The 27,534-nt window shown below is 32.7% G+C and overlaps 1 protein-coding gene across 1 annotated transcript in view; it reads left to right on the top strand.

The window, feature by feature from the left end:
- LOC128236223 (hemicentin-1-like) overlaps window positions 1-27,153 on the top strand; it is a 43,438-nt gene extending 16,285 nt beyond the window's left edge. Inside the window, exons 6-17 of the mRNA XM_052951103.1 lie at window positions 515-787; window positions 4,087-4,362; window positions 4,927-5,199; window positions 5,913-6,218; window positions 8,471-8,803; window positions 8,916-9,239; window positions 16,298-16,417; window positions 17,854-17,893; window positions 18,491-18,525; window positions 18,835-18,993; window positions 23,517-23,617; window positions 25,498-27,153. Of these exons, the coding sequence (XP_052807063.1) occupies window positions 515-787; window positions 4,087-4,362; window positions 4,927-5,199; window positions 5,913-6,218; window positions 8,471-8,803; window positions 8,916-9,239; window positions 16,298-16,417; window positions 17,854-17,893; window positions 18,491-18,525; window positions 18,835-18,993; window positions 23,517-23,617; window positions 25,498-25,665 (2,408 nt within the window). The 3' untranslated portion in view covers window positions 25,666-27,153. The remainder of the gene's footprint in view (window positions 1-514; window positions 788-4,086; window positions 4,363-4,926; window positions 5,200-5,912; window positions 6,219-8,470; window positions 8,804-8,915; window positions 9,240-16,297; window positions 16,418-17,853; window positions 17,894-18,490; window positions 18,526-18,834; window positions 18,994-23,516; window positions 23,618-25,497) is intronic.
- The last annotated feature ends 381 nt before the right edge of the window (window positions 27,154-27,534 follow it).

The following is a 27,534-nucleotide window of genomic DNA, read 5'->3' as shown; positions in this document are numbered from 1 at the left end:
TACTGAAGTCACATAAATCGCCATGTTACGAGATAAATATAATTGAGTTAACGTGAGTACGTGTACAATTTTAGGTTTCATAATGTGAACTCGTATACAAACGAAAGGAGAATACCAGGCCGTGTATATAGAAAAGAAGTTTAGTGAGCTAAATTAAAATTACCATTAAGTATATTGATAGTTCTGACAAAAAACGACGCTGTTTCCTGATTAAAATATATATAATTGAATATTAAGAAAAATTAATCACCTGAATTCATGAGTCACACTTGACTTTTTGTTCATCAGATGGTCCAGAAAGCGAGACCCTATCTCCCTATATAACCAACTACACTAAGACGGAGGCCGTTACATATAACGTGCCCGTCAGTTTATATGCCGGACTCTGCGTGTATTTACACACGATTAAAGATACGAAGACAGAAGGTGATATTCTAAGATACATAACCTGCTTCACAGTTTGTTACCCGGAATATGCGTACACAGTTATAAACTTAAACAAATCTTATTGCAGATGGTCCTAGCATAGTGTCCATATACCCTTCTACAACCTCGTATACGAAGCCAGAGGGTGACACTCTAGGAGACATAACCTGCTCTGCAGTTTGTCATCCGGAATGTGTGTACACTTGGTCGAAGGTCGGCACTTCTAGAACGGAACGGAACAATACAATCCTAAATCTTGGTCAGTTAACAAGACAAGAGGCAGGGTCGTACATCTGTACTGCTACAAACCCGAGCTCATCTACAACACGAAATAGTTCCACTGTGGTTGTCAATGTCATATGTGAGTTGAAAATGTTTTAGCTAAAGTGTACACAAATAGTGCTTTCAAAAGCTGCTAAACTCTCTGTAAGGATGTGCGTATACTTAATCGTCATACATGCACAGGAAACATGTACTGGTTATTACATGATACTCAATGGGATAGAATATTCTATTAAACTATCGAACACAGTGGGGATGGAAATATCCGATCCGAGGGAACGAGCGAAAGCCGATAACGAGACTTGTCGAGCGTGCCAATAACATTTTTATTCATTTGACTGAAACGCGCATACATCGTTGTTTACTGTCGTCATGCCACACAATGATATGATATAACAGTGGACTTCAAAGGGTTTTCTAAAACATTGCATGTTCCAAATATGAGATAATTATACTGGGAAATGTTACGATATGAATATTTTTGACGTCCTACTTTGATTTGTAAATACGAATCCGCCATTTTAACCCATAATACAGCGAACGAGATGTGATACAGGTCGTCGAAAAAGCGTCGTACAGTTATGTTCCTTTTTGTTATATGACTCCTTTTCTTTATGTCATGTTTTAAGCCGATCCTGTATTTTCTTGAATTTAAACGCAAATCAGCAGCTGAACTCTTTCGGAATGGTCTCTTTAGAAATACAATACATTCCTTAATAAATATGTTATTGATTCATAAGTAACCTTTTGTTAAACACCAGTTTGTAACACGCTGCACTCAACACAATGCATTAAGCTGATACAGGATAGGAAAATATCTTTCGCACTTCCACTTAACGTTGTCTTACTTCCAGTTTTACAAAATCCGAGTTTACAAAATATTTCGACTACTAGACGTGTTTGTGTAGTGCTTCTTACCAATATTAGTATGGTTTTGTTAGTACGGCGAGCTGTAATGTCACTGCCGTATACGGAAAACCAAATCATCCGATCAAAAAGAAATAACGCGATGTCGTATTAACATCGTTAATATTAACTGAAAAAAGGGATTCTTGCCAATCAATATTGCAATCACAATGAGTCTACAATTTCCATATATAGGGAAGAATATGTAAATATGTTGATATGTGGGAGCGCATGAGAACAATGGTCGAGTGCGATGTCTCCCTGCGCAACGAATGAGAAATAACACAATCCTACATATCAAACAACTACGTAGTTTTATTTTTTATATCTATTTATTATTGTTTTAAATAGAAATTCATTTTTTTTTTATTTAAGTTGTTCCGACCAGCGGCTAATTTGTTGGTGTTGTATTTCGGAAGTAGCGAAGGGCTTAAGTGCAATACGGACTCAGAAACTAAGTGTGGAAGGGGTTTCAATAAGCTGACTTAGACGTATTATACGTCCGGAAAATCGCCAAAAACGTCCCAGAATTTGAACCCGGGCGTTTTGAAAATTCCTTTTAATAGCCTTGTACGCCTTTTTATAATGAGACCGGACGTTTTCATATGCTGTGCACCATTGACTGCTTAACATATGCCGTACTGCCCTTTCATCTTCCCATATGACTTGTACGTGTCATAATTTATGACAGCTTATTTTGTATAATGAGCCGACGACCTGTGTATTCATAAACGGCCATCTTCTAATCCGATTATTAGGAAGAGTCAATTAGTGAAACATCGCCAGGAGGCGGAGCTATTGAATGTCAGCCAATCAGAATATACAATGAGAACCCGTTCGTTCAAAATGCTATAGAAAATGCGAAGAGACGATGAAAAATGTTGTCAAACACTATTAAACCTTTTAAAATAATTGATAATGGTATTGTACAGACGAGACTCGCTATTTTAAATATTGTTGATTTAAAGCAGACGGTCACCGGTCACTGCCGATTTGTAGACGTAGGAAAGCTGGCGCTAACACAATGAATTACATCATTTTATCAGGAAATGTTTTAAAAGTGTATTTGTAAAATATTCATGATGAACAATTCTTTGAACCCCCCCCCCCAAAAAAAAAAATAAAAATAAAAAAAAATGATGCTTTATGTCGCGTTTACTATCACGTCTACGATCATGTCTAAATTCTCCGAAACCGCCATTTTGTCGGAACGATTTTCGGAGTTATTTTATCAATGTTCTATGCTGTGTTAATGTTTCTTTAAGCAGTGATTTTTATTGTCATTTTATTCTAAAACATCAACATATTAAGCATAACAAAAGACAATTTAATAACAGCCAGGCTGAATGTAACATTCGTATCTAATCCCGATCGTACCAACTAAAATTCGTCCCCTTCATATTTGTTTTTTTTGTGTGTGTATTTATGCCAGTATAATTGTTTCAAATGCTTAACTGTCTGGGTTTTTATTTTTATTTTACATGAATATTAGGAGAAAAATAAGACATTACACTAAAGAAGACTCCAGACAAGTACAGTCATATTACCACAGACATAAAGACACATTTTAATTTTGCTATTTAAACACAACATTCTAAACTTTGTGAAAAAGCAACAACATTTTGTACAAGTCTGAAAATCATGGGAAATTATTAAAATTGAGTATGAAAACAAAACGTTCTACAAGAAAACCCCACAACCCCCCCCCCCTTATGACAGGGGTCGACCCCTCCCACTCCCACTCCCCATGCACCCCTACGCTAGACTCTTGTTATGGTTGAATATAAACAATAAACATAAATATAAACATTTTGAATTGTGTATTATAGAAATTCTGTCCAATGTCTAAGTAAATCATGCACTTATTTAGATATGCATTTTTAAGCTATGTGATTAATGTATTTACCTCATGCTTTTATGTCTTTTGTTGAAAAACTGCGGCATATGATAACATCTTAAACTCTTTGTTTAATTGTCTATAACAGTTAACCTATAAAATATAAGTTCAATTGCCTGATATGTTGGCTCATGACATGTGTGAAATGAAAGATAATGCTTAAAGTTCTGGAAAGAGAAATGACGACCAATATGTCGCCGTTAACATTTGACGCAGTTTTCAAATTATGTGTCAAACTAATATCAACTTAACTTAAAGTATAAGTTGTAAATACAGTTCACCTCGTGATCACAAATAAGAAGATTCGCCGGTAGAAAAATAGCACTCATGAAAATATGAAATAGTAAATGCTCACTCGATCCCAATATATATATATATTACCCTATAACTAACACATCGTCTATATAACTACGAACTTATGAAATGAATAGTATTTTTTGAAATAATAAATATATGGATAGTTCGCTATTAATAAATGGTAACTTCATGTATATGGATACATTTAGCTATTTGAAAGAAAAGCGACGTTATCAACATAATAATAATGTATTCCTGTTATGATATTTTGTTTCCAGTCGGCCCGAATACTTCGTTAATAAACCCATCTAATGTGAACTACACGATAAACGAGAATCAACCTATCATCACGATAGTTTGTAGTGCCAGCTGCTATCCAACCTGCACATATAGCTGGAGAAAGACGACACCCACCCATTCCTTCGCGTCTAACAATCACAACCTGGCACTTGGTGAGGTCACTAGGGATGACGCGGGAACCTACCAGTGTGAGGCAACAAATCCTACATCTAATGAAACAGCTACCAGTGTAGTGGTGAACATCAACGTCAGGTGTAAGTATTTGCATTTATTTACAGAACATCTTTTAAATACTGCCAAATGTGTAACATTCCCCAAACACTTAATTCAGGGTAGATGTAGCTTATAATTTGAAACAAACTAACCGGGAAAGGTTTTTTACATTATCCTAGAACTGAAATTCGACATGAAATATTTGATAATACGCTTAGTTTAAGTTTTAATTGCAATATGGTCCTAATTTGACCAGGTAACGATTAGGAATCGGGTCTTACTTTTCTAGCAAATTTAATGTGCTTTCCGTAAGAGATAATCTTTGGGAGCTTTGCAAACCAAACCAAAAGATCAATTTAAAAGCATTTTGTTTTCGACGTAATGTGCATTATAAACAAAATAGTGCCACTCAATTTGGAAGCCGCCGAAGAAATATTCAATTCCTAAATGTGCTTATACTGTAACAATATGTTCTATGTAAATTAATGATTTGATAGGATGTAACAAAATACTCTAAAGAATATATAACTTTATGTGTCTATTGTTATTACCGAAAGTCAGTAATCAAGAATGTAAGCATAACTTATACTAACTGTCATAATCAGATGGACCAGATACAGCCGTATTGGGCGTACCCGCGAAGTACACAGCGTCGGAAGGCGACACTCTCCTGAACGTTACCTGCTCGTCTGTTTGCTGGCCTGGCTGTTCATACACCTGGAGAAATGTGACAAACAACGCTATCATGTCTTGGAATAGAAGTCTGACGTTTGGTCCAGTCGACCGCTACATGGCAGACACATACAGATGTGATGTTGCCAATATCTACACGGCCTACAATAAAACAACTCGAAGTGAATTGCAGCTTCTTGTACAATGTAAGGTCCATTACTGAATGTGTATTTTCGTTCTGTATCTTTTACATTGATTATTTGTAGATACCGGAAATTAAAAGACGTTCTCCTGTAATAGTATTACAACTATGAAGTTGATATAGCAGTTGAGTTTTGTTTCGGCTGCGTTGAACAGCAGATACACTATGTAATGGTTCTTTTCTTGTAATAATGTTTAGCTTGGAATTATTAAAATATCACAACTATTCACAATGTTAAGGAGATAATTTACGCCCTGGATCAAAGATTTAGGTCTGATTTAGATGTATAATCGACAACACATTACCTTTATTGTTGTTTGTTTATCATTTCTGCAAAACATGTGACATATATAGTCGTAACGTATGATTATGCACGTATGACTTATTTTGTGTACAGGACATCACTGAAAGGTATCTCAGTCTTGTACATATTCGTATATACCACTATAGTCAAATGTGTTTTTAACTCTAGCGTTGCAGCAACATATTTGTTATGCAGTTTACGCAAACTAAAATATCTTTAACAAGGGGTGATTATGTTCGTTTATGTAGTTTTATTTATTTAAAATGATTGTGCAATACGACAACCAATACCGTTGATTATTTATATGCATCTATAACTTCGTATACTTCTTAACAATAACCTGCATAATTTAAAGTAAATACCTATATTTGAGTACTTATAACGCTATTGACATGGTATTCAAAATTAAACAGATGCGCCTGACGTGTCAATCGTTCTATCGGCGTCATCACTGACAGAAGGTTCACCGCTGATCCTCACTTGCTCAGCCAATGGTTATCCTTCCCAGTATACTTATACTGGCTTTAATCAGACGTTCGGAACAACTACAATACCAAACGACAACACGGAAGAAGCAGGTGTCCGTGATAATATTTCTGTGAGGATTGCTTCTCTGGCACTGCAGGACACGGGGCTTTATACTTGCACGGTGCATAATAATGTCAAGGACATCAGTGATAATTTGATTCAGTCTGATTCGACACAGATAGATGTTAAAGGTTTGATATGTATTATTAAGTTTTATCCCATCATAGGGCAAATATCTGTTGAATTACTTGTTTCACTTTAGGTTTATTTAACATTGCCGATATAACATCGGATATTTAATGTTACGAATTGTTTTTCGAGAAAACAAGCTGAGCTGAACCTAACAAAGTGCATTACATAATATGGTTACAAAGTGAATAGCTGAAACCCCCGCTTAAATTATAGAGTCAATATAACTTTAAGTTACGAAATATTTTTCGACGACATAACTAGCCGAGCCGAAACTAACCAAGCGCATTATATGATATGGTAAAAAGTGAATGGCTGAAACCCCAGCTTAAATTAGTAAACATAACTTGGATAAATAAACCCATCAATCAGTAGATATTATCTAATTAGATATTAGAACTCTCTTTATTGCGAGCAAAATAATCTGTTCCATCCATGACCGTTTACATTCTGTTAAACATCCTTCGATTAATCACTCGGAAAACCTATATATTACAATAAGAATATGTCGTTTTATGGGCATACTGAAAATAAGTTTTTGTTGTAGAGAAATAACTGTGTCGTCGGCTTAGTGTAAATAATCATACCATGTTTCGTTTTTAATCGGCAATGGGAAAACGCATCGGTTGATTAAATTCTAAATATGTCAAACAACTCATAGACACGCGTATTACGCGAGTTATTGCTTTTCTATAACTGCGTTAAGATGACCATTGAGTCTCACTCTTTATTTAGTGTGACTTTTTATTTTTTTAAAGTATACTATGCAGTTTGCCCTTTTTGTCTAGTGCGAGACAAATCTTTAATAAGTAAGAACCAGTCTGAAACTATTTTTCAAAACAATACAAACACATGTTTAATAAACATAAATTTTGAGTGGTAAACCTTTATCTACTAAATAGATAATGCATTTATAGAAAATATAATTTACAGATAACAAGATTGTAACCATGTATTTAATAGCTGAAAACGCAAAGCTATTAAATAATTAGTGAATGCTAAAAGATTGACTGTGATCAACTATCGTCTCATAAGGTAAAAAAATACCGTGTTTCCTGCCATTTCTTTTCAAATTAAACTCGGTAACATTCATAAGAACCATTGATTTCGAAATTTATTCATCCTTTTTGGTAAATCAACGCACTTGTTTTCATTGTGGTAAAATCTTACTTAGGAGTAAGAGTGCATCTTTAAATCACTAAACAAGTATGATATTGAACATTTTGAAGTTTATCAAAATAGGATGTTTTCATTTTATATTATAAAAAATGTTTATAATGGGTTTTTTATATATCAGCATAATTATCATTAAAAGTGTTCGAGAGAAAAAAATCTACCATTTCAGCTCGTTTCATTCTACAAATTTTACATGTTCTCACAGTTAGTTACACTCTGGACAAAAAGGAAAACTGCTTGTGTTTGAAATGAAAGAGCTGACATAAACACCAGTAGTATCAATTGAATCTTCAGACATGTACCTTGACGTTTATCAAAATAAGAGTTTGATATAAGTGTAAAATTGTAAGATATTTTCCACTTAAGAAATAAATTTCTCAAAATTGCAACACTTTATCGTTAACATTGTTGTAAATTTGACATTCATTTTCGTGATAATCTCAAATTTGGTTATGCATTTTTGCTTAAATTTTGCATCGGTATTTTTTATACTAGAGATTGATAGTTCTACTTACCTTGGAATCACAAGAAGGACTTAAATTCTTAAAACAGTCGTATTCTTATGTACTTTTTCACTAAAATTATAATACTGAGTAGGTGTCCGAAAAAATACAATAACCCTTTTCTTTTATCATCGTCTTTTGTTTTGCCGACAGCCAACGTGTCGTCAATAAACATTGCACGACGTCGACATCACTTCCTGTATGTGATTGCTTTTTTTCTAAAGATGGGTGTTTAATCAAGAAACTTGTAGATAAAAAAGTTGAAATTTATGGTATGTTCTTGCCTTCCCGGAATACATACAACAACTTCTTAAGAGAAACATTTTAACTACTTTAGTTTAACAATCATCTAGGTTCTATTAACTGTGTATTCATAGTGTCTCTACACGATTGAATAATGTAATTAATGACAATTGAAGAAATCTCATAAGAGAAAAAAATGAATTCCAAACTTCATTAAATGCCAGGACATATCATACCTAATCATTATGTCCCAATTATGATTTTTAGCAGTTATTTATGATGAGCAAGCTTCTGCATTTTGTCATGTCTTATAATACACGTGTTCGTTTTAGTTAAACCACAAACATTTCTTGCCGAGGACCGTTTTGCAGCACCAACAGGAGGCCAGGTCAACATCTCAGTACCGATATATAGCAATCCTGTATTCAGTGATTATGGCTATTATCGATATGATGGCTATCACGTGAAGGAAGATGACAAGTACGAATTCACTCAAATAAATGCTTTAATCCAAACGCAGTTCTATGGAAGATCTGTTACTCTCCAAGGACTTGTGGTCCAAATGACTATTCAGAATCTAACTGAAGTTGATTTTGGACTATACACGTTTTGGATAAAAAACGAAATTGGAAACACGTCTGTTGCAGTTAACGTGAGTGCAAGAAGTAAGTCATACACCGTTTATTTTTATTTGAGATTTACTTAACCGCAACAACATAATATGGATTCGGTGATCTGTGTAATACGGGGCTTAATCAAAGCTTGTTTCCATTGCAGGTATACCTTCACAACCAACGCAGTTAAATGTAACTGTTAATAAAAATACGCCAATTTTTGAATGGAGGAAAGGTTTTAATGGAGGCTTTGTTCAAACATTTTTGCTGCAAACATTATCAACATCGGATACACTGAAGTGGACCAATCGAACTTCTATTTTAGAAACTGATAACACTTACATCGGCGATACAGGATTATATCGGGTCAATATTACAGAATTTGAATCGGGACATTTTGATGCCAGACTAATTGCATACAACGAACTCGGAAATGCGGATCCTGCCCATTTTCAACCATTCGATGTCATTAGAAATTTAGAAGAAGGTATGCACTAGTTTAGCTTATTTGAATATCGAGGGTTGATGTCTTGTTGTCAGGCGACGTCGGTATCGTATGTTTTAACAGTTTCCTGTCAGAATAACAGAATTGTAAGCATTTCCATACCGAAAATACAGTTAGTTAGTAAAATCCATATGAGTTAAATGTTAAAGTAACTCAGCTCTAAAGATTCTTTCTGTTACCCTAAGTTTGTAAGCGCACATCGATTTTATGTCATAACCTGACTGGGTAAATTTGTCAAGCGCATTGATGCATTCGAGCTTTAGTTATTTGCTTTATTTGAATTGTGAAGATTATGTTTCCTGTGTAATAACCAATGTTGGAGTCCTTTTTGAGAGCTTAGGAGATGTTTCTCCTTCGAACACATGACCTCTTTGGTGAGAGTCAACACAAGACTAGTTTAACAGTGCACATTTAAAACATATCCGATTGTATTATATCGGATTCTTCTTGGATAAATGACCTATTACATGATTTTATATTACGATTGTTTTTCGCGCTTAAACGTTGACCCTGTATTTTTTTCATTTATTCATTCCATTGCAAATAAAAGAATTGTATAATGAGCCAATGAATTGTTGCACATGGTAGCAAAATCCCGCCTCTGACAGGTAGGGTTCCATTGGCGTCTTGTTCGTTTTAAGGTGACGCTCTATATTTACAATGAACAGCGAAATGCAATTGATGAAACTAGTTTAAATTGAAATACGTAAAGCCCGTATGTTAACAGCTGTTGAATTAGACATCAATATTTAGTTAATTCGGCCTACATAAATGTTCATGCGTGTATAAACAGGGCTACTTCCTTTCGTAAGCGCACATACTATGAACCTCAGAATGTTTGGTGTAAGTTATGGAACAAGTAATTTTCCATAGTTCAAATTGAGCGCGGGAATGCTAAATTCCAAATTGTCATAGCTACAAGTTTACGAGAAGTGTAATTGTGCAGAATATTCTAAGTTTTGTAAGATTTGCATTGTTTTGTTTATACAAGAACGCTCGTAGGTACTCATTAACGCATCGTGCATGATTGAAAATGTGGTCTAAATAATCTTTGAATTGATTGTATTCTTATGCACTGATTATGAAATGTGTTGTCCATATCGACTTTTTATCGATTTATCTTTTTCCTGAGTAGGAATGTGCATGTGTATCAATAGTGTACTAGTTAAAAATTGGTAAGGGACGTCACAAGCCCCTGCAACTGATAATCGAGCATTTTACTGGTTTGCAAAAATCTACCAGACTTGGCAAACATTGATAGTAGTAGTTAAATGTCCAAATGTAACATATTCAAAATACGAATATTTAGACCTTGACAATCATATAAGGTACATAATTATCAAAATATAAATGACTTAATATTTTTAAAAACAAAATTACTAAATTTTGCTGTTTATGATCCAGTATATTTCTTGCCATCCACTCATTAGATTGTATCGTATATCTGTTGCTATTTATAGACACCAAAACAATGACACTCAATGTGCCGTTACAACATTTTCAGTGCTCTGCTATTTTAGTGTTGCAAACGTGTCACAAGTCAAAACACAATTGACGATGATATTGCTTATATTCAAATAAGATATAACAATGATCTCAACACGTTTATTGTTATTAAAATTATTATTATTATTATTATTATTATTATTATTATTATTATTATTATTATTATTATTCAAACTTATTCTTCATATTAAGACAAATAATCAATCATAGAAAGGAAGAGAAGTCAACGTCATGCAATGAATAATATAACGGCGCATCGTTTCGCAGCAAAACCAATGATGTTGATATAAACAGAAATATGATATACACACAAAAGAATCGGACTAATAAACTTTTATATGATATTTCATCGTGTGAAATTACTTATTGAGCAGATGCTAATGTGGAGTGAGCAGATGTTAATGTGTAGTCTGAACGTGTTTGAGGTTTGACAAGGGGTCGGGGTCTGGGTATGAATAAGATTTAAAATGTTGTTTGGATTCTGTCGCGACCTACATGCTATGACATAACCGAAGATAGAAGCTTGTTACACTGCGCTTGCAAGAAAGATAATGTGAAGCAGATACGAGGAGTATAACCAGTGGTGTTGCAACATATGAGGGTAATGCTTATGAAGCAAAATAGATTGGTGAAAATGTGGTAGCTAGAGTGGTTGGCAAAACTATGAAAGAATTAAGGTTTAGAAAGAAAGACATCGTTGTGCGTATGAAAATGCTGGGGTCAAAAGTGATGATAAAGTACTATGTGTTAAGTATTACAGTTTGCGGGTATTTCTTAAAGTTCAGGACTGGAAGGACACACTGTTTTGAACCCGGTAGAAAGGGTTGGGAAGTATTGAGTAACAAACTACTATATCCAGTGACAACTGTAACAACACCAGTTCAGGCTCATATTATGAAAGTTGTACAGTGCGCTTGTCAAACTGTCTGCCAAACAGTAGCATGCAGATGCAAGAAGGTTGAATTTTATTGTGTAAGGCCTGCTCCGCATGTAAATGCTGTGGGATTTTTTGTCTGCGGCGTTTGAAGTTGTGCATATATAATGCTACATTACGGCACTGACGTTACTAATCTAATCAACTAAAAACGAATTTTAAATATGTAAAAATAACCAATTATACATTTGTTACAAAATATCTACAAATTCACTTTTAGTATAGAAGATGAAATAAAAAAAGTTACATATTTGGGGCTTGTATTCATCAAATTCCAGAAATCAAAATTTTTTGTATGCTTTCAGAACCTTTTTATCTTAATATCACATGGTCTTTGATCTGATAGCATACATTTTTTCCAATGTTATTTTCCACGAAATGTAGCTCATGTCAGTTTTGCTAAATAGTATTTTTTATGAAATAATTTTTCAGTTGTTGGTCCAGGTATAGGCAAATACCAGAAATTCGCAAATATATATATTTTTTCATTTTTTTTTGGTTAATAGTTTACGTAATATTCAGCCATACAAGCTGTTTCTATACTTTTAAGTAAATTAAGTAAATTGTTTTTCAATATATGGCGATTGAACATGTAAGTGATTGATTCCAAATATTCCATGTTTTTTTTTTAAGTTTTACCCTAAAAATCGCACTGTTTACAATACGATGTGTTAATACTTCAGGTATGCAACTTTCATATATTAAGTTTTCAATACAGTAATTCTGGTCATTTTGTTGCAAATTTGACAAAGTTATTGACATAATCAAGAAATGTTCATTTTTATTTAATGTCTCAAACTTTTTACCTTAAAACTCACCTTTAACACAAAACGATGTTTCTATACTTAATATTTGCTATAATACTGTAATATAATACTTAATAAATAAGTAATTCTGGCAGTATTCGTGCGAAATTTGGTTAAATAATTGGCAAATTCCAGAAATACTTACTTTTATTTAATTTTTCAAACATTTGACCCCGTAAATCTCATTTCTCACTCTACAAATTTTCTGTCCTAATGTGTGTTCTACTGTTATACAATATATATTAATAACAGTAATTATGGAAAATTGTATTGCAACAATTGACACATTTCTGGCAAGTCGGAAAATCTCATTTTTATTTAATTGTTCAAACATTTTACACAAAACTCACATTTCACACACCACGTAGTTTCTCACCATTAGGTATGTAATTCTGTAGTATAATTTCTATTGATTACAATAATTCTAGTAATTTTATTGCAAAATTTGTCAAAGTAATCGGCAAATTCCAGAAATTCTCCTTTTTTATTTAGCGTCAATGAACAGGTTAGGATACTCTAGGTAGTTCAATTTCATGTGAATTTCTTTATATCGTTGAATTGTGTCCAAAGAATTCGTCATAGAATCGCTGTATCAGCTGCAAAAAAAAAGTTTCTAAAAAGTTTCTGAAAAATAAAGGTTTATACCGGGAACGAACCGAGTAGGTACGATTTGAAGACAAGCGCTTATCCATCTGAGCTATTTCCCCGATTACCCTTTAAGCAATGCATCGAGGTATTGATTTATCGATAAGCGCACATACACTATCGTACGGAGTTTATCGAACACGTTTATTTAAAAAAATGTTGGTATTATGTCCATTGTTTACTGAGAAATATATGATAATAAATCTACATGTTTACATTTATCATTATTTAAACTGTTTTTATATATAAATTAACTTTTATATGAACCATATGCTTACCTTTCTGCATTATTATTTGAGAATGCGTCTTTAGTTTTCACTTGCAGACGATTGAAAATAAAAGGAGAATAAAATCAATTTCAAGTATATTTCATAAATGGAATTATACTTACTTCTAAATCGTCCATCTTTCAACCTTCTGATACATCGAAATATGAAATATTATGCTGTTTTCGGCATAAAAATTGACTTTTTCAAACAGTTACTTTCTTTTTATTTATGTATTTACTTCCGCATTTCTTCGGGAGTTTTCGTGCAATTCCGTCAATATCTCTGAAATTTGATAAGGTTCGTTTTCTCAGGCCGGAGTTCATATGATATCTATTATATACAATAGTTTTATTTTGTACAGGTGATTTTATTGCAAAATTTTACGAAGTTATTGGTAATTTTAGAAATTCTCGTTTTAATTTATTTTTTCAAACAATTTACCCAAAAAACATATTTCACAAAATACGTTTTCTTTTTATTTTCGGTATATTAAACTGTATTATAATTTCCACTACATATAGTAATTCTGGTTATTTTATTGCAAAATTGGATACAGTCATTTGCAAATTCGAGAAATTCCCATTTTCATTTAATTTTACAAGCATTTTACCAAAAACTCACTTTTCTCAAAAGTACATAGTTTCTATACTTTAAGTATGTTTTACAGTAGTAAAACATCTATTCAATACAGATATTCTGGTAATTTTATTGCAAAAGTTGACAACATTATTGGCAAATTCCAGAAATCCCCATTTTCGTTTATTTTTTCGTACTTTTTACAACAAAAATCATCTTTCTCAAAATATGGTATTTCTTAGCTTTCGGTATATTAAACTGTATTATAATATCTATTACATACAGTAATTCAAGTAATTTTATTGCAAAATTGGCAAATTCCAGAAATTCATACTTTTATTTATTTTTTCCAACAAATTACCCAAACAATCACATTTTGCACCATGTGATTGTTCTTTATCGTTAGTATGTTAAATGTGATGCCTAATATGACACAGATCCACAAAAAGAAATTTTGAGCATCCCCCCCCTTTTTATTTTCCCTCGACTAATTGTTATAATCTACTGTGCAATCATAATTGTTATATGTGATCTTTATTATTTGTTTTATGTTTGTTACATATCCTTTATGGGTTTTTGTCCTATATCTCAAATGTATAGTAGCTCTTTTCAAGTTGAAATGATTTAAACAACTCAAAGTTGATACATAGTGTAATGTATAATATATAATGTATACAATATTATTGTAAATGTTTGTGTATATATTGAATAAATTGTCTTTAGCAGGAGAACTGCATGATATTTTACATGGGTTAAAATACTTTCAAGTTGCATGAACATTATGAAAAGCGTGTCCCTTTACTCCCAGTATGTTTTACTTAATCTTTAAGTAAACTTAATTATAACTTGTCCTGCAATAATACCTCAAGCCCGTTGTGGCAGCGCCTTAGCTTATATAATTCTGTTATCACATTGAACCCATGAGGCATTTTATTCTGGTTGTTTGCAATTTATGTTAACACAATAATAAACTGTTCGAGCAGAAACTTTGCTTTCGTAAGTATGCATTATAAACTGTTAACACTACATATGCGTTTGGTGTTTGGTAATATCTTATCATCAAGGTCTGAAAAAACTCATTCATAATGTCACGTTGCATTGATCTGCAAAAATTTAAAGTGTGTTACATTAACTAGTTAATTTTCTTTTGAAATAAGTCAAAATATTGTCATAGCCTTGGATTGAATTGTTACACTCATGTAACTGTTACGTTTACGACCATTCACAGATTGTACGGCGTTATTCAATATATTCACCGAAAACATCGTACTATAGACACTTCATCGTTGGCATTAAACATATGCAAGGTCAATAACTCTAATAATTGTTGAGTTTGAGTGACACTAGATTTAACGAAAAAATGACGACTAAAGGAGCATTTTTATCTAATCTTAAACACGGTGCCCAAAGTATTAAATAAACACACATGTTAAAATTACTGCTAACCATCACGCACTTCTATTTATGAAATACATTTTACTGAACGTATTTTGGGAATTCCCATTAGTGGTGAACGTATCTTCGCGATGAGTTATTGAAGGATTAAGGATTTTGCGCTAGAATTTATACAAGTTACAAATGTTCCTAATTTTTCCATATCTGCAGACAACGTTCTTTGTTATCTTAGAGATTGATGAGGTACATTTACCTAAATTTAAAATTGTAGGTACATAAATACCACGTCCGAGTGGGTATATTGGTATTAAAATTTGGCTATATGTTCCTATTTACGGCCTGATGTGTGCATGGCTTTATTAGCATACAAAGTCAACTGTAAAGGGACTTTATTGTTTAATTTCTGGCAATGTCAGCATTTTTTTCTTTCAAAACAAAATACCCATAGTGTTTATAGGAAAGGTTCGACCAGATACATGGAGCTTAGTTGTGTGTTTATTTCATTTGCCTTTTTGCGCAACTCTTAATTTTTCAAAATCAATTAAATACTGAGTTAAAAATATTTATATTCAAAGTCATTGTTATGTTTGATATTTATTGTATTCATTTTAATTTCGAAGACTAACTCAATACCATTCAAGCGTTTTATGGCAAGATGTTGATGTTACAATTTCAAGAATTTTTCATTTGGCTTTCCATTCTTAAGATAGGGACGCCTAAATGAAAAAGACGGGTGAATTGTCACATTATGGTTAAATTCTAGGCCATGCACAAAGCTATTCAGTGTTTACTTTAATCTTAGTTCAGGAATAAGATTGAACACCCTTGCTCACTTATACATCTACTTCCTTATCAAATATTTAAATAAAACCTCGTATACCGTTTTTCATGCATACAAACTCTTTACAGAACAAACTAAACCATCGAATGGAGCTATCATTGGAGCAGCTGCTGGTGGAGGACTAGCAGGAGTACTGATATTAGGAGGCGCTATTTTTTTTCTCGTTCGAAGAAGACCTTTCACTAAAGGTAATTACAAATGACATTAATATGGCATACACTTCAGAAACATAAATGAAATATGTTTTAAGAACAATACGGTTATTAAAAAACACATGAAAACCATGCCAATCCTTTACTTTGAACGTATTTGTCATGCAGGTCGTTTTGTTGAGACAGCACCTTATTATGCCCCTAGCTAGATATGTCTGGTTGCTATATAGTAGACTGGCGTGTCACAAACAAATGGAGTCGCATGTATATCCAACTTAACGCAACTCTTGACAATGCATAGAAAGTTCGTTTCACATTTATTGCACCTACACTCATGACATATTATAGGAGTGTTTGTTGGCATGCGCCTGCGATATGTTTAACATGTCACTCGGGTTGGACTTATACTAGGTATGGCCATTGAATCAATAAGACATGAAATTAAATATATATGTTATATCCCATGTAGTCCTATAAATTTTGCACCAACACTCATGAAACAAAGAAATGGGTGTCAGGATAGGTAGTGATGCACTTGCGATTTTTTGACATTGCACTAGGGATAAGAAAAGATATGGTCCCTGACTTAATGATTGGTCTTACCTTCATGAAACACCATATAAAGTTTAGTCAGCGAGGGTGTTGAGAACCTGGGGTATTGTTTGACATTAAACTGCGTAACAAAAGAAACCCTTTACTTAGTAAACGCTTTAAATTAGCTTGTGTCGCATGCAGCTTTAATATTAGTGCACCTACACTCGTGAAACATCACAGGTGTGTTGGTGAACTTGGTCCTTTTGCTAGTGCGATTTATTTCATACTTTACTTTATCTCACAATAGTTATGGCCCTTGTTAAGTAAAGTTATTTTATAAGGTAAACTATTTGGCAAAGCTTATACAATACCTAGGTGTTTTGAGAGAAAGGACATTTCACAAAAAAACATTTTAATATAATTATCATGCTTATAAAGCGTTATGCCTTCAAATGCAAAAGAAATACAAGGACATGAAATGTTCAATGTGTAAAAGTGTTTTACGTTATCCAAACATCAATGGTATTTGGCTGCTTCTGTTCAAGGAAATTATTTGCATATCTGTTACAAGAAAGGGTTCCTTGTCAAAATAGCTTCAATATGTTGTATATTTGGGAAAAGCAACACGACCTTGCTGATTGGATACGCTGAAATATGTTGGTACAGGACTTATTAATATTTTTAGAGTACTTACCGTGTATTTTTTAAGGTGCTAACTCAATTGTTGTTTTATTAAATTTTGCTCATGTAGCAAAGTTTAAATGCTTTCCCTTGATATGTTTAACAAGAAAACGAAATGAAATATACAAACAAATTTTATTTTTAGGTCTTTGGCCATTTACTTTTGTTTGGATGAAGGTCCGTAGTATTCAATTTAACAATTTTATTCAATATTACGATTTTTTTTGTAATTTCAATTGAAACTGTTTTTATTGCAGGACAATCCAAAGAAGATAGGAATGCATTAAAGAACGATCAGTAAGCTATTGAATGTGTACATTAATTTAGTAATATTAAACACATAGCGTTGTGTTGTTGTCGTTATCTGCGTATGCCAATTAACGTCACTAACATAGGCCATGATATGAATTAGCTATGCAATCACAGGTGCATAGAAAATGTACCCAAACGGAAATCTCATTGGTATAGAAACCGAAAGAAAACGTTTAATTGTTCTTCTTATTCTTCTTGTCTGAATCAACCCATCGATTTTAAAATAACTGAGTCATCAAAGACAACGGACCCTCTCCGAATTTCTTTCCAATTGTATCCATCCACCGTATATCGGCTATTTCCGTATGTAAGGAATCTGGATGGTACGGTAGAGGTTTTTCTTGGAACCGTTAACGACCGTACAATGGACGGTATCTCATAATTGTTATACGTAATTTCAGTAATCATTTGGCAGTTCAAAGGTTCAGGGTGATACTGTATTCAACATATCATTGTGTGTGTGTAAATTATATTGTTTAAGAACGGTGACGCGAACAGAGGGAATTTTCTAGTCAAATGTATGTTAACTAATCAATTATTACTTACGGTATAGTAATAAACATAGATGTTATTTTGCTTCAGTGCACTAAAGGGTATAACAGAACATGAAGACGACGGTATGTGTAATATTTGAAAAAGATAACCATGCTTTTAGTACTCTTAGTACTTGCTATCCCATTCTTTATCATAGCATGATATCGCGCCTCGATATTCCCAATACTTTGACTTTGACTTTTGCTTTAAGATAAATATATTTTCCTAAGTATTACGCTCCATGCAGATTGTTTTTAAAGCATTAGTTGCATTGGACTCAACCCTCGAGCTGAACTCTATTTTAATGAATCACTTATGATTAAAGACGATTAAAAAGTGGGTAATTCCACGTTTTAAAATAAATATTAACGAAACATATTTCATCCGCTCAGATATCCCAGACGAGGTAGAAAACCCAATGTATGTCGGAGCTGGGGAAGCAGCAAACGTTTACTCAAAGCCAGTAAAGAAAACAACATCTCAGGTTGCCCAAGCCAACCCTGGTGATATTTATGCCGTAGTGGACAAACCGAAAGGGAAAAAGACAAAAGGTAAATAAACTTTAATATAACTGTGCTTTTGTTCGTATGTTGAATGTGTGTGTGTGAGGGAGTGGGGGTGGGGGGGGGGGCAACATACAACAACTTAATGCAAAATTGTGCTCTTTGTAAGGAAAGCATGAAAAGTGGTGCGTAGAGTCACTATGTCTATATAATATCGCAGAAAAAGTGAGCCAATCAATATCAGCAATAATTTTCAATGAATACAATAAAATATGACATACATGTTCTACATGTTCATTTTTTAGTACAAAACAAAAATAAATTGTACATTTTCAAAATAAAAGATCAATAATTGCAGACAACTTATAATTGAATTGTCTTCAAAAAATAAAATTAAAGAATAAAAGCATTGTTTAATCATATTAAGTATAACGTTTTTACATTTTTTTAATAACTATATACGAAAAGTGAAAATGTTCTAACTTTACTCCAATAACAATGACAAACTATGTTATTTCTAAATTATTTAATATAATTGTAATCTCATTCAGTTTTAATTCGAGTCCATCCAATGCAATTGTGGCTTCGATCATGTCTATTTAGTATATTTATATGTAGCTGTTGTTAAAATCAAGCCCGTTCAGTCCCAAATAATCCTAAGAAGAACTCTTAATAAGTACATACAAAGTCACATTTTGACTAGAATTGTGCCCATTCAAGGAGAAACAGGTCATTATTGTGCGCTCCTATTTGTACCATGTGTCCAATTAATCTTCATATGGTTTCAACCAAGCGCATCAATCGTCAAACTATCGATTTGTGATAATGACCATGTTATTCCATAGCCAACACCAGTATACCACAATGAAAACTACTTGGAAAAGCCAAGAATCCAAACATTCAAGATGCCAATTTGTTTTTGAAAATAGATGTATGCATTTGCTACTAGATATCTAACAGCTCGTTACACCTTTAAGCCGCAATTACAAAACAGGCAGAAGTAGTAAGTAATATAAATTGCTACGTTCTTTCGGAAAATCATACTGAACAAAATCCCCCATGTGGGGAGGGAATGTGAAACACACGCAGTATGACTTGGTGTGAATCCATGTGACTATTCTCAAATATTCACTACACGATCGTGTGTCTAGTTTGATTTAACATGTATATGCCCGGTTGCTCAGGTCTCACCTTATAAGCGCGGTTAATAAGGGTAATCGAAGTTTTAATAAAAAACCTACACTCTTAGCATATAAAACTACGCTTTTCACTCGGATTTCACAGGTTTAAATTTAAACCAGTCGATCGAGTATACCTATTAACCGAGTAAATGACTGATTAACTTCACTGAACGATAACGTTTAAAATTACAGGGAATAAGGGACAATTTTTTTGAAAAAAAAGAACTGCATACCTTAAAGTTATGACCTGAATATATTATTGAGTACATATACATGTGTTTGAAGGTGCATTCGATGCAAGCACAAAAGCTTCAAAAAAGTAATAATAAAGTAATATTTTGTTCCTTAAAATCATGTTTTTTTTTTGTTTTAAACCCCCTACAGATGTGCGTTTTGTTTTGCTATATAACAAAACACTCTTATTAGGTTGCCTAAGGTAATGATAATTGTATCTTATTTCGAGTATTGTCACGTTGTATTGTACATATAAATATATAACGAACTCTATGTACAATGCAACGTGACAATACTTAGGCAAATCAGCACGCAACATATTAAAGAAGGACTCTTACTCCCAAATAAGATTTTCCACAATTAATACATTTGATTTTTGTATACCAAAAAGGATGAATAAATGTCGAAAACAATGGTGCTTACGAAGGATTCCGAGTTTAATTTGAACGAAAGGTGCAGAAAACACGGTATTTCTACCTTATGTGACGACAGTAGCTCACAATAAATCTTTTAGCACTCACCAATCATTTGATTTTTTTTTTGCGTGTTCAACTTTTAAATACACCGTAACAATCTTGTTATCAGTAATTAATATTTTTCATAGATATATTATTTAGTAAGTTGTAAAAGGTTATTCACTCAAAATTTATGTTTGTTATACATGTTTATGTATTGATTTTGAATAAGTGTGTCACTTTTAGCGACATACGCTCGCCTTTCGATATGATCTAAGTTACATGCTTTGTAGGAACTCTTACACGACGTGATTTCCTTTGACCCGTATATTCTATATCAGGTCACCGACTAAACCTGTAATATATATATATACGTATCATGTCGAAAATTAACCTGTTTACATTGGTCACAAATGATTACCGTTGGGAAAATATGAACGCTATAATGCTACGTTTTACTTACTTTATTATCATTAAATAAGTATTTATGATATAAAGATAATAATTGTTTTTCCCAGTGTTTGATCGTAATATATTTCACAAAAGCCTTATTTCAGGAGTGGCGTAGCCACGAGTGGAATATTACTTGCGGTGTTGACGAGGTGAAATGATTCGCGATTTACCACTAAAACTCACTTTGTTTCTTTTTATTATGTGCTTAAAAATGTTTTCTTTCTGTCATGCTCTTCGATGAAATATGGAGTTTTATCAGTGAACAAATATCACTTTTGATATTTTCACTGTAACTAAGGAGTAAAAATATCAACTTTAAGAACTATTTTAAAATACTATCTTGTAATTGCTTCCCCTTCATAAAAACACGTGACTTTTGAAATAGAACATTTTACCAAAGGTTTGATTTGAAATTTAAAAAAGGAAGCATTACATTAAATAAATATATAGTTTATGTATCATGGACCAAAGTCTTACCGAGAAAATATTTTTTTATCCAATGGTTATCCGAAAATAATGTTCTAATACGTTCAAAAAATGGCGGCAAATAATTTGGTCATGTATTCGTGGGGGTTATTTGAATGATAGGGTGTATAACCCTACCCCTGCAAATACTGATGAACTGAAAAGTGCAATCAGGAGGGAGATTCGCGCAATGGACATAGAAACGTGCACTAATGTAATCAGCAACTTTAAAAAAAGACTTGACGTCATAATTTCCGAACTTCACGTGGAACACCTTTTATAACATTTCTACCCGTAAATATTGACTATACTACATTAATATTGTATATTAAATAAAAATATAATATAATATATATACTATATAAAATACGTTTTCTTATTGTTTTTATATTGATGTCGGTAGGATATTAAAACGGTATTGAATAAGGACAGATATTATGAAACACACTGTATTTTAATTATGCTATGGAAACTACAGGAACAACGACAGTTGTTTAGCATTACCGGAACTGTAAGGGAATATTAAATAGTTGGTATGAAGAATCAGCTGCAGGTTGTTTACTACATGTAAATGTGTTAACAATACACACTGAATTAAAATTGGTCAAGCCTATGGACTTAAATTTTCATAACAAATATTTCAAAATATCTTCATTCGATGTTTAGTATCAGTTACGGATCCTCTACAAGGTAATTATGATTATCATAAAATCTTCTTATTTTTTGAATAGAAATAAAGAAAAAAGTAAAAATGTAAAAATGTAAAATGAAAATAATATAGAGAATTTTATTCGCAAATAATAACAGAAAAGACCGCTTATACAAGCATGTAACAGGGTTATTCCTCTGTAACCGTCAATTTTGCATTTAATGACGAAATAAACAACACTGATACAAAATATTGAGATATAAGACTCTCAACCAAGGAAACGTTTGCAGTTATATATTTACAGACTATGCTATGGTAACGCACATTCAACACAGACGTTACGAAAGTTAGCGTACAAAAAACGACAACAAATAGTATAGATCGTGGGGTTTAACCAGATATTAAAATTATGATTTTCTTAATGATTATTTTTTCATATATTGTAAAACAATGAAGTTATGAATTTACCTATTCATGCATTTATCGACTTCTTATGTGGCTCATGAGAGATCAGCTCCATGGCAGGACCAAACTTGAGTCCTTTTTCAGTGAAATAAGATACACATTTTACCAAGATGTCTACCAATGCTATTAAAACAAATAGAAACCACAGGGAAAAGGTCAGCCTAGAATCAACTAAAATAAAAGGGCCAATCAGATACATACCGATAAATGACAACACAGATTACACAACTATCAAAATCTCACAATTTGTAAATCTCTCGGTAACTGCATTGGCACGGCCAGTGAAAACTTTATAAGAACTCATATGCGGTATAATCCGGTTATTGTGTGCTATATATTTCAACTGCTTCGAGAATGCAATCTTAACATAGAGCCACAACCATTTGATTTTCACAGATTTTAAATTTGGATTTTTCTATACTTTGATTTGAATATTTTATAAGTAAATAAGACGCATCAGCATATTATAAATCATAAATGTTTTCGCTGTGTGTCTAATATTTTTGCAAGCACTAACATGAGCTTAGTAAAATGACTATTTTGTCCATCCAAAAGGCATGCATCTGGTGCACCTACCAGATTCATGACATATTTCTTGTAACCAGTAGTGCGAACCAAATTTTTACATCAAAACTGTAGATAAAAGTTAATGCAAATATGTCTTTGCAGGTAAAACTGCAGCGGGCACATCAGGACATTCCAAACAGCTAAACGATTCACAGGAAACCTATGAAAATGCTGGGTTTGTCTCAACTGAACCTTCCAAAGAAGTAGGTTGTGTTTCATACTAAAAATGGTAGGAAATAATAACATAGCTTGTATGAGTTTAACTTATGAGCAGGAATTCTCCCTTATATGTTATGGCACATTGGAAAGCTAAATTCTAGAGATTAACTGTTGGCATGCCCTGATTGGAACCGTAAATATGTACAATGTGATTATACAATGATGTTGTATTGTATGAGGACCCTTTTAAACGAACCATGCCAGCTTTATTTGCAGTGAAAGTCTGATTTCGTATAAACGGTAGCTCCTTGCAATGTTTGGTTAATCGGATCAAATACAACAATTATGCACAATCATGTGTCATAACTTTGGTTTTGAAGAAAGACTTATGATATGACTTCATAACATATGTTTCATGTCCCATATCTACGTAGCATGTCCTTATCATGAGGAAACATGTTTGGAAATTTGTTGTGAAAACAGCGTATCATAAAAATAGCGTGCCATAGAGATGGGCATCAAAGAGTTACGTACGTACAGATAGACGGACAGTTGGACAACATCAACTCTATATGCTTTCTAAAGAAATTTTAAGGTCTTACTTATAGCATGACTTGCCGAAGTAGCGCTTCTACTAACAAATCTTCCTGACTGTGAAAAATGTCGACACAAATAATCACGCTGATCCTATGTATTTTTACATCAAACTAAGTCATTAAATGGACTGAAACTAGTTTGAATACCATTTTTAACGTTTTTACATCAGTTGTAAGTTTTGCATCCCCAAAATTTTTAATATGTTATTTATATTAGCAATATGTATCGATAACTACGTTCATTTCGATTTAGACAATTGCATAAAGCGAAAGGACTTGAATTGAAAAGTATGTTAAGCGCAAAGATTTGCATAACATTCTGCTCTCAGTCAGTGTTTAAATCGGGGAGTATATTTAGAACGAAGATTAGGGTATTGTTCTAAGCAGAAATATAGTTCTTGAAGAGGTGTTGAAATAAAGATGTCCATTGAAACAGAATCATGATTGGAATTTCCGATATTAAAAATCAAGTTTTGCCAGGTTAGTTTTCAAGCTATTCGCGCAAGTGATAACAAGTATTGCTCTTTAAAAAGTATTGCATGCGATAAAAGTACATATTTAGACTTAATAAAAACTAAAACAAACGAATTCCCAAGGAAATTTCTATCATGCTTATTAGAATAAAACGTGTTTATATAGCAAACCTGAGGTTGTACTCGAACAAACTGAACTAACCTATCAACTTTATAGTGTTATTTCAAACAATAATGTTTAAAACATACCTTTTTAAAATTAACTGGGTTAATAGAAGTATAACTAAGCGGAACCTTTACAACAAGGAAATTTACCAGCAATATTTACGTACCACATTACCTTAAGAACAGGGTTTGTATAAATGTTTACAAAATCCGCAATAATTATGAATTTCGGTAGGATAACGATATGCTATAAAAACTTAAGAGACCGAGTACGAATTTGATGATTTTATTTTAAAAATGTGTCTTTAATATTATTTTTATGTTTGTTTCAAAATCGTATTTTTTCCTTTAATTCAACAAAGGAATTCTGAACCCAGTTTATATTTTCATGCTGAACGTTGCTACTGCAAACCATCCCTTTACAGTTTTATGACACAGTCTTCAAACTGCAAATGAGTCCAAATCAATACCCACTAGTAACAACAATCAAAATTATTACGTTTACCAATAAATGTAATGTTTTGATTAGTATCAATTACTAGGTATATTACCATCGTAGTAATGCATGACTGTCAAGGGGAAGGTAATTAATTGAACCTTATATAAATATATTTGGTGTTTTTTACTTCATGCAATACCTTGGCGTAGCAAAAATAACATTTCAAATCGTTGAAAATATTATCTTTTCAGAGAAAAAAGAATGCTGATGGCCTGATTTATGCTGATTTGGTGTTTGCCAACCCACCTAAGGGTCAAAAGCGTCTTGTGATCCATGGGATTGACGATATGACAGATTACGCAGATGTGGATCTGACAAAAAAGGCCGAACCCCTACCTGACAGAGACGAGGAGAAATAGATGAGGACAAAATAAACAAGTTTCCCTTGAAATTGAAGTTGATGAGAATGGAATCTGAAAGCTTAAAGGAAATTTATTGACAATTGAAATTAAGTCAATGCTTATTGTGTTTTTCATTTTTTTTTTTAAATTATTAAAAAATGATTTTTTTAAACTACGACTTCATACAACTATTCATAAAATATCCTATGGTTCCGTTGCTATTGACCTTATACATGCGTTAACAGTGTACATGTTGAATGACTTTATTTGTATTCCTTAAATTAGAATTAATCGACTATTTTCAGGCTAGATACCATGTTACTCTCAGTCTGGATATGTTTCTTGAAACTGAAATACATCTAAATCAGTTTTTGTCGGAAGAGCTTAAAGTAACTGTATTTAACCCATTTTACCCATTATTTTTGCATATGTTGTACTGAAAGTTAACGTGTGTATTACTTCTTACTAACGTTAGGTTATTTTAGAAATCTTGCAAGCTTGTTAACAGTCTCACTTTACCATTTTGAACTGGGCGCCTTTTTAATTAAAAGTTTATGATGAAACTATTTTTATAATAAATTTGAGCCTAAATGTAAGTTACTTATGCGTTACCTTTGTTTCACGTTTTCTGAGGTTATTGTTGCTAAAATAGCAAGATAATTAAATACAATAAAGCACAAATACATACAACCCAAACTTACATATGACTTAAATAAAAGTAAAAAAAGTTTTGTATAGTGCAGATGATTGATAAACATGTTTTAAGCATACGAAACAGTTTTGTAGGTGATTTAATAGGGGGTTAAAATTTTATTTACATGTTACTACAATATCTCAACAGTTAATCTTTTCCCAAAATCACGTCACAAGCAATGCAAATCCAATAGGAAACGAATTCAATTGTGTTTAAAAATAATTTAAGGTAAACGGCAATATTGATAAGTGATGGATTGTTTTTCATATAGCCTACGTTTAATTATGCAATTAGTATAAGATAACTGTATACTCTGTATTTGCTCATCGTTGTAAACAATACAAACTTCCAAATATCTCATATATTCCATCTGTTTTACTTGTCATGTACATGTATCACTCACACTCATTCAATTCGTATTCACAACCAATTCTCGAGAGCCGTTCAAGTAGCCTAGTCGAGCACTCACAAATTTTCCAATCACGTAAAACACTTGAGTCTCACTCACACCTGTGAATACGGATATACCTTTCACTCGAAAATATCTGAGCCGTTATGTTATTACAGAGGATTAACTCATTGAGTGTGAGTGAGAGTGGTTGTTCTGAAGTCGGCGCTATACGTATGTAAGTAGCGTTTATAGCTATCAATCTGAGGACCTTCATTTCACATCCTTTTACGTAGATTTAATATTTTTCGATCATTATCAGACCTACATTTATACTTTGAGCTTTCAAATCTATCAACCATGATAAGACCACAACTTGAACACAAAACATTTGTTGAAGACTTACATAAAGGTGTAAATAACTGATGTTTGTAAGATTATACCATATGCGACTTGCGCTATATCAAGGGAGATAAGCATGTAACATCCAAAAAAATCTTCTCTTATTGAAATGCCTGTCAGTATCTCAAAAAACACCAAGCAACTGATACAAAATTATGACATGTAATCAATTCATAAGCGAGAGTTTACAGATAAAAAACAACTTCAATTTTGGTCAAATATGACATTTTTGTGTGTTTTTTTAATTATACAAGTCACGCTTTATATGTGATAAAATTTCTTATATGGGAATAATTGAAATAATTGTTTTGGACCAACGTCTTTGAGAGAAAAATTGTTCAGGTAAAAGGTAACAAGGTAACAAAGGCAGCTTCAATTCAAAAACATCTTAATTGTTTGCTCC

Source organism: Mya arenaria, chromosome 5 (assembly GCF_026914265.1).
Source record: "Mya arenaria isolate MELC-2E11 chromosome 5, ASM2691426v1".
NCBI lineage: Eukaryota > Metazoa > Mollusca > Bivalvia > Myida > Myidae > Mya > Mya arenaria.
The sequence above is the reverse complement of the archived record's forward strand: the minus strand, read 5'-3'. Positions and strand labels throughout refer to the sequence as shown.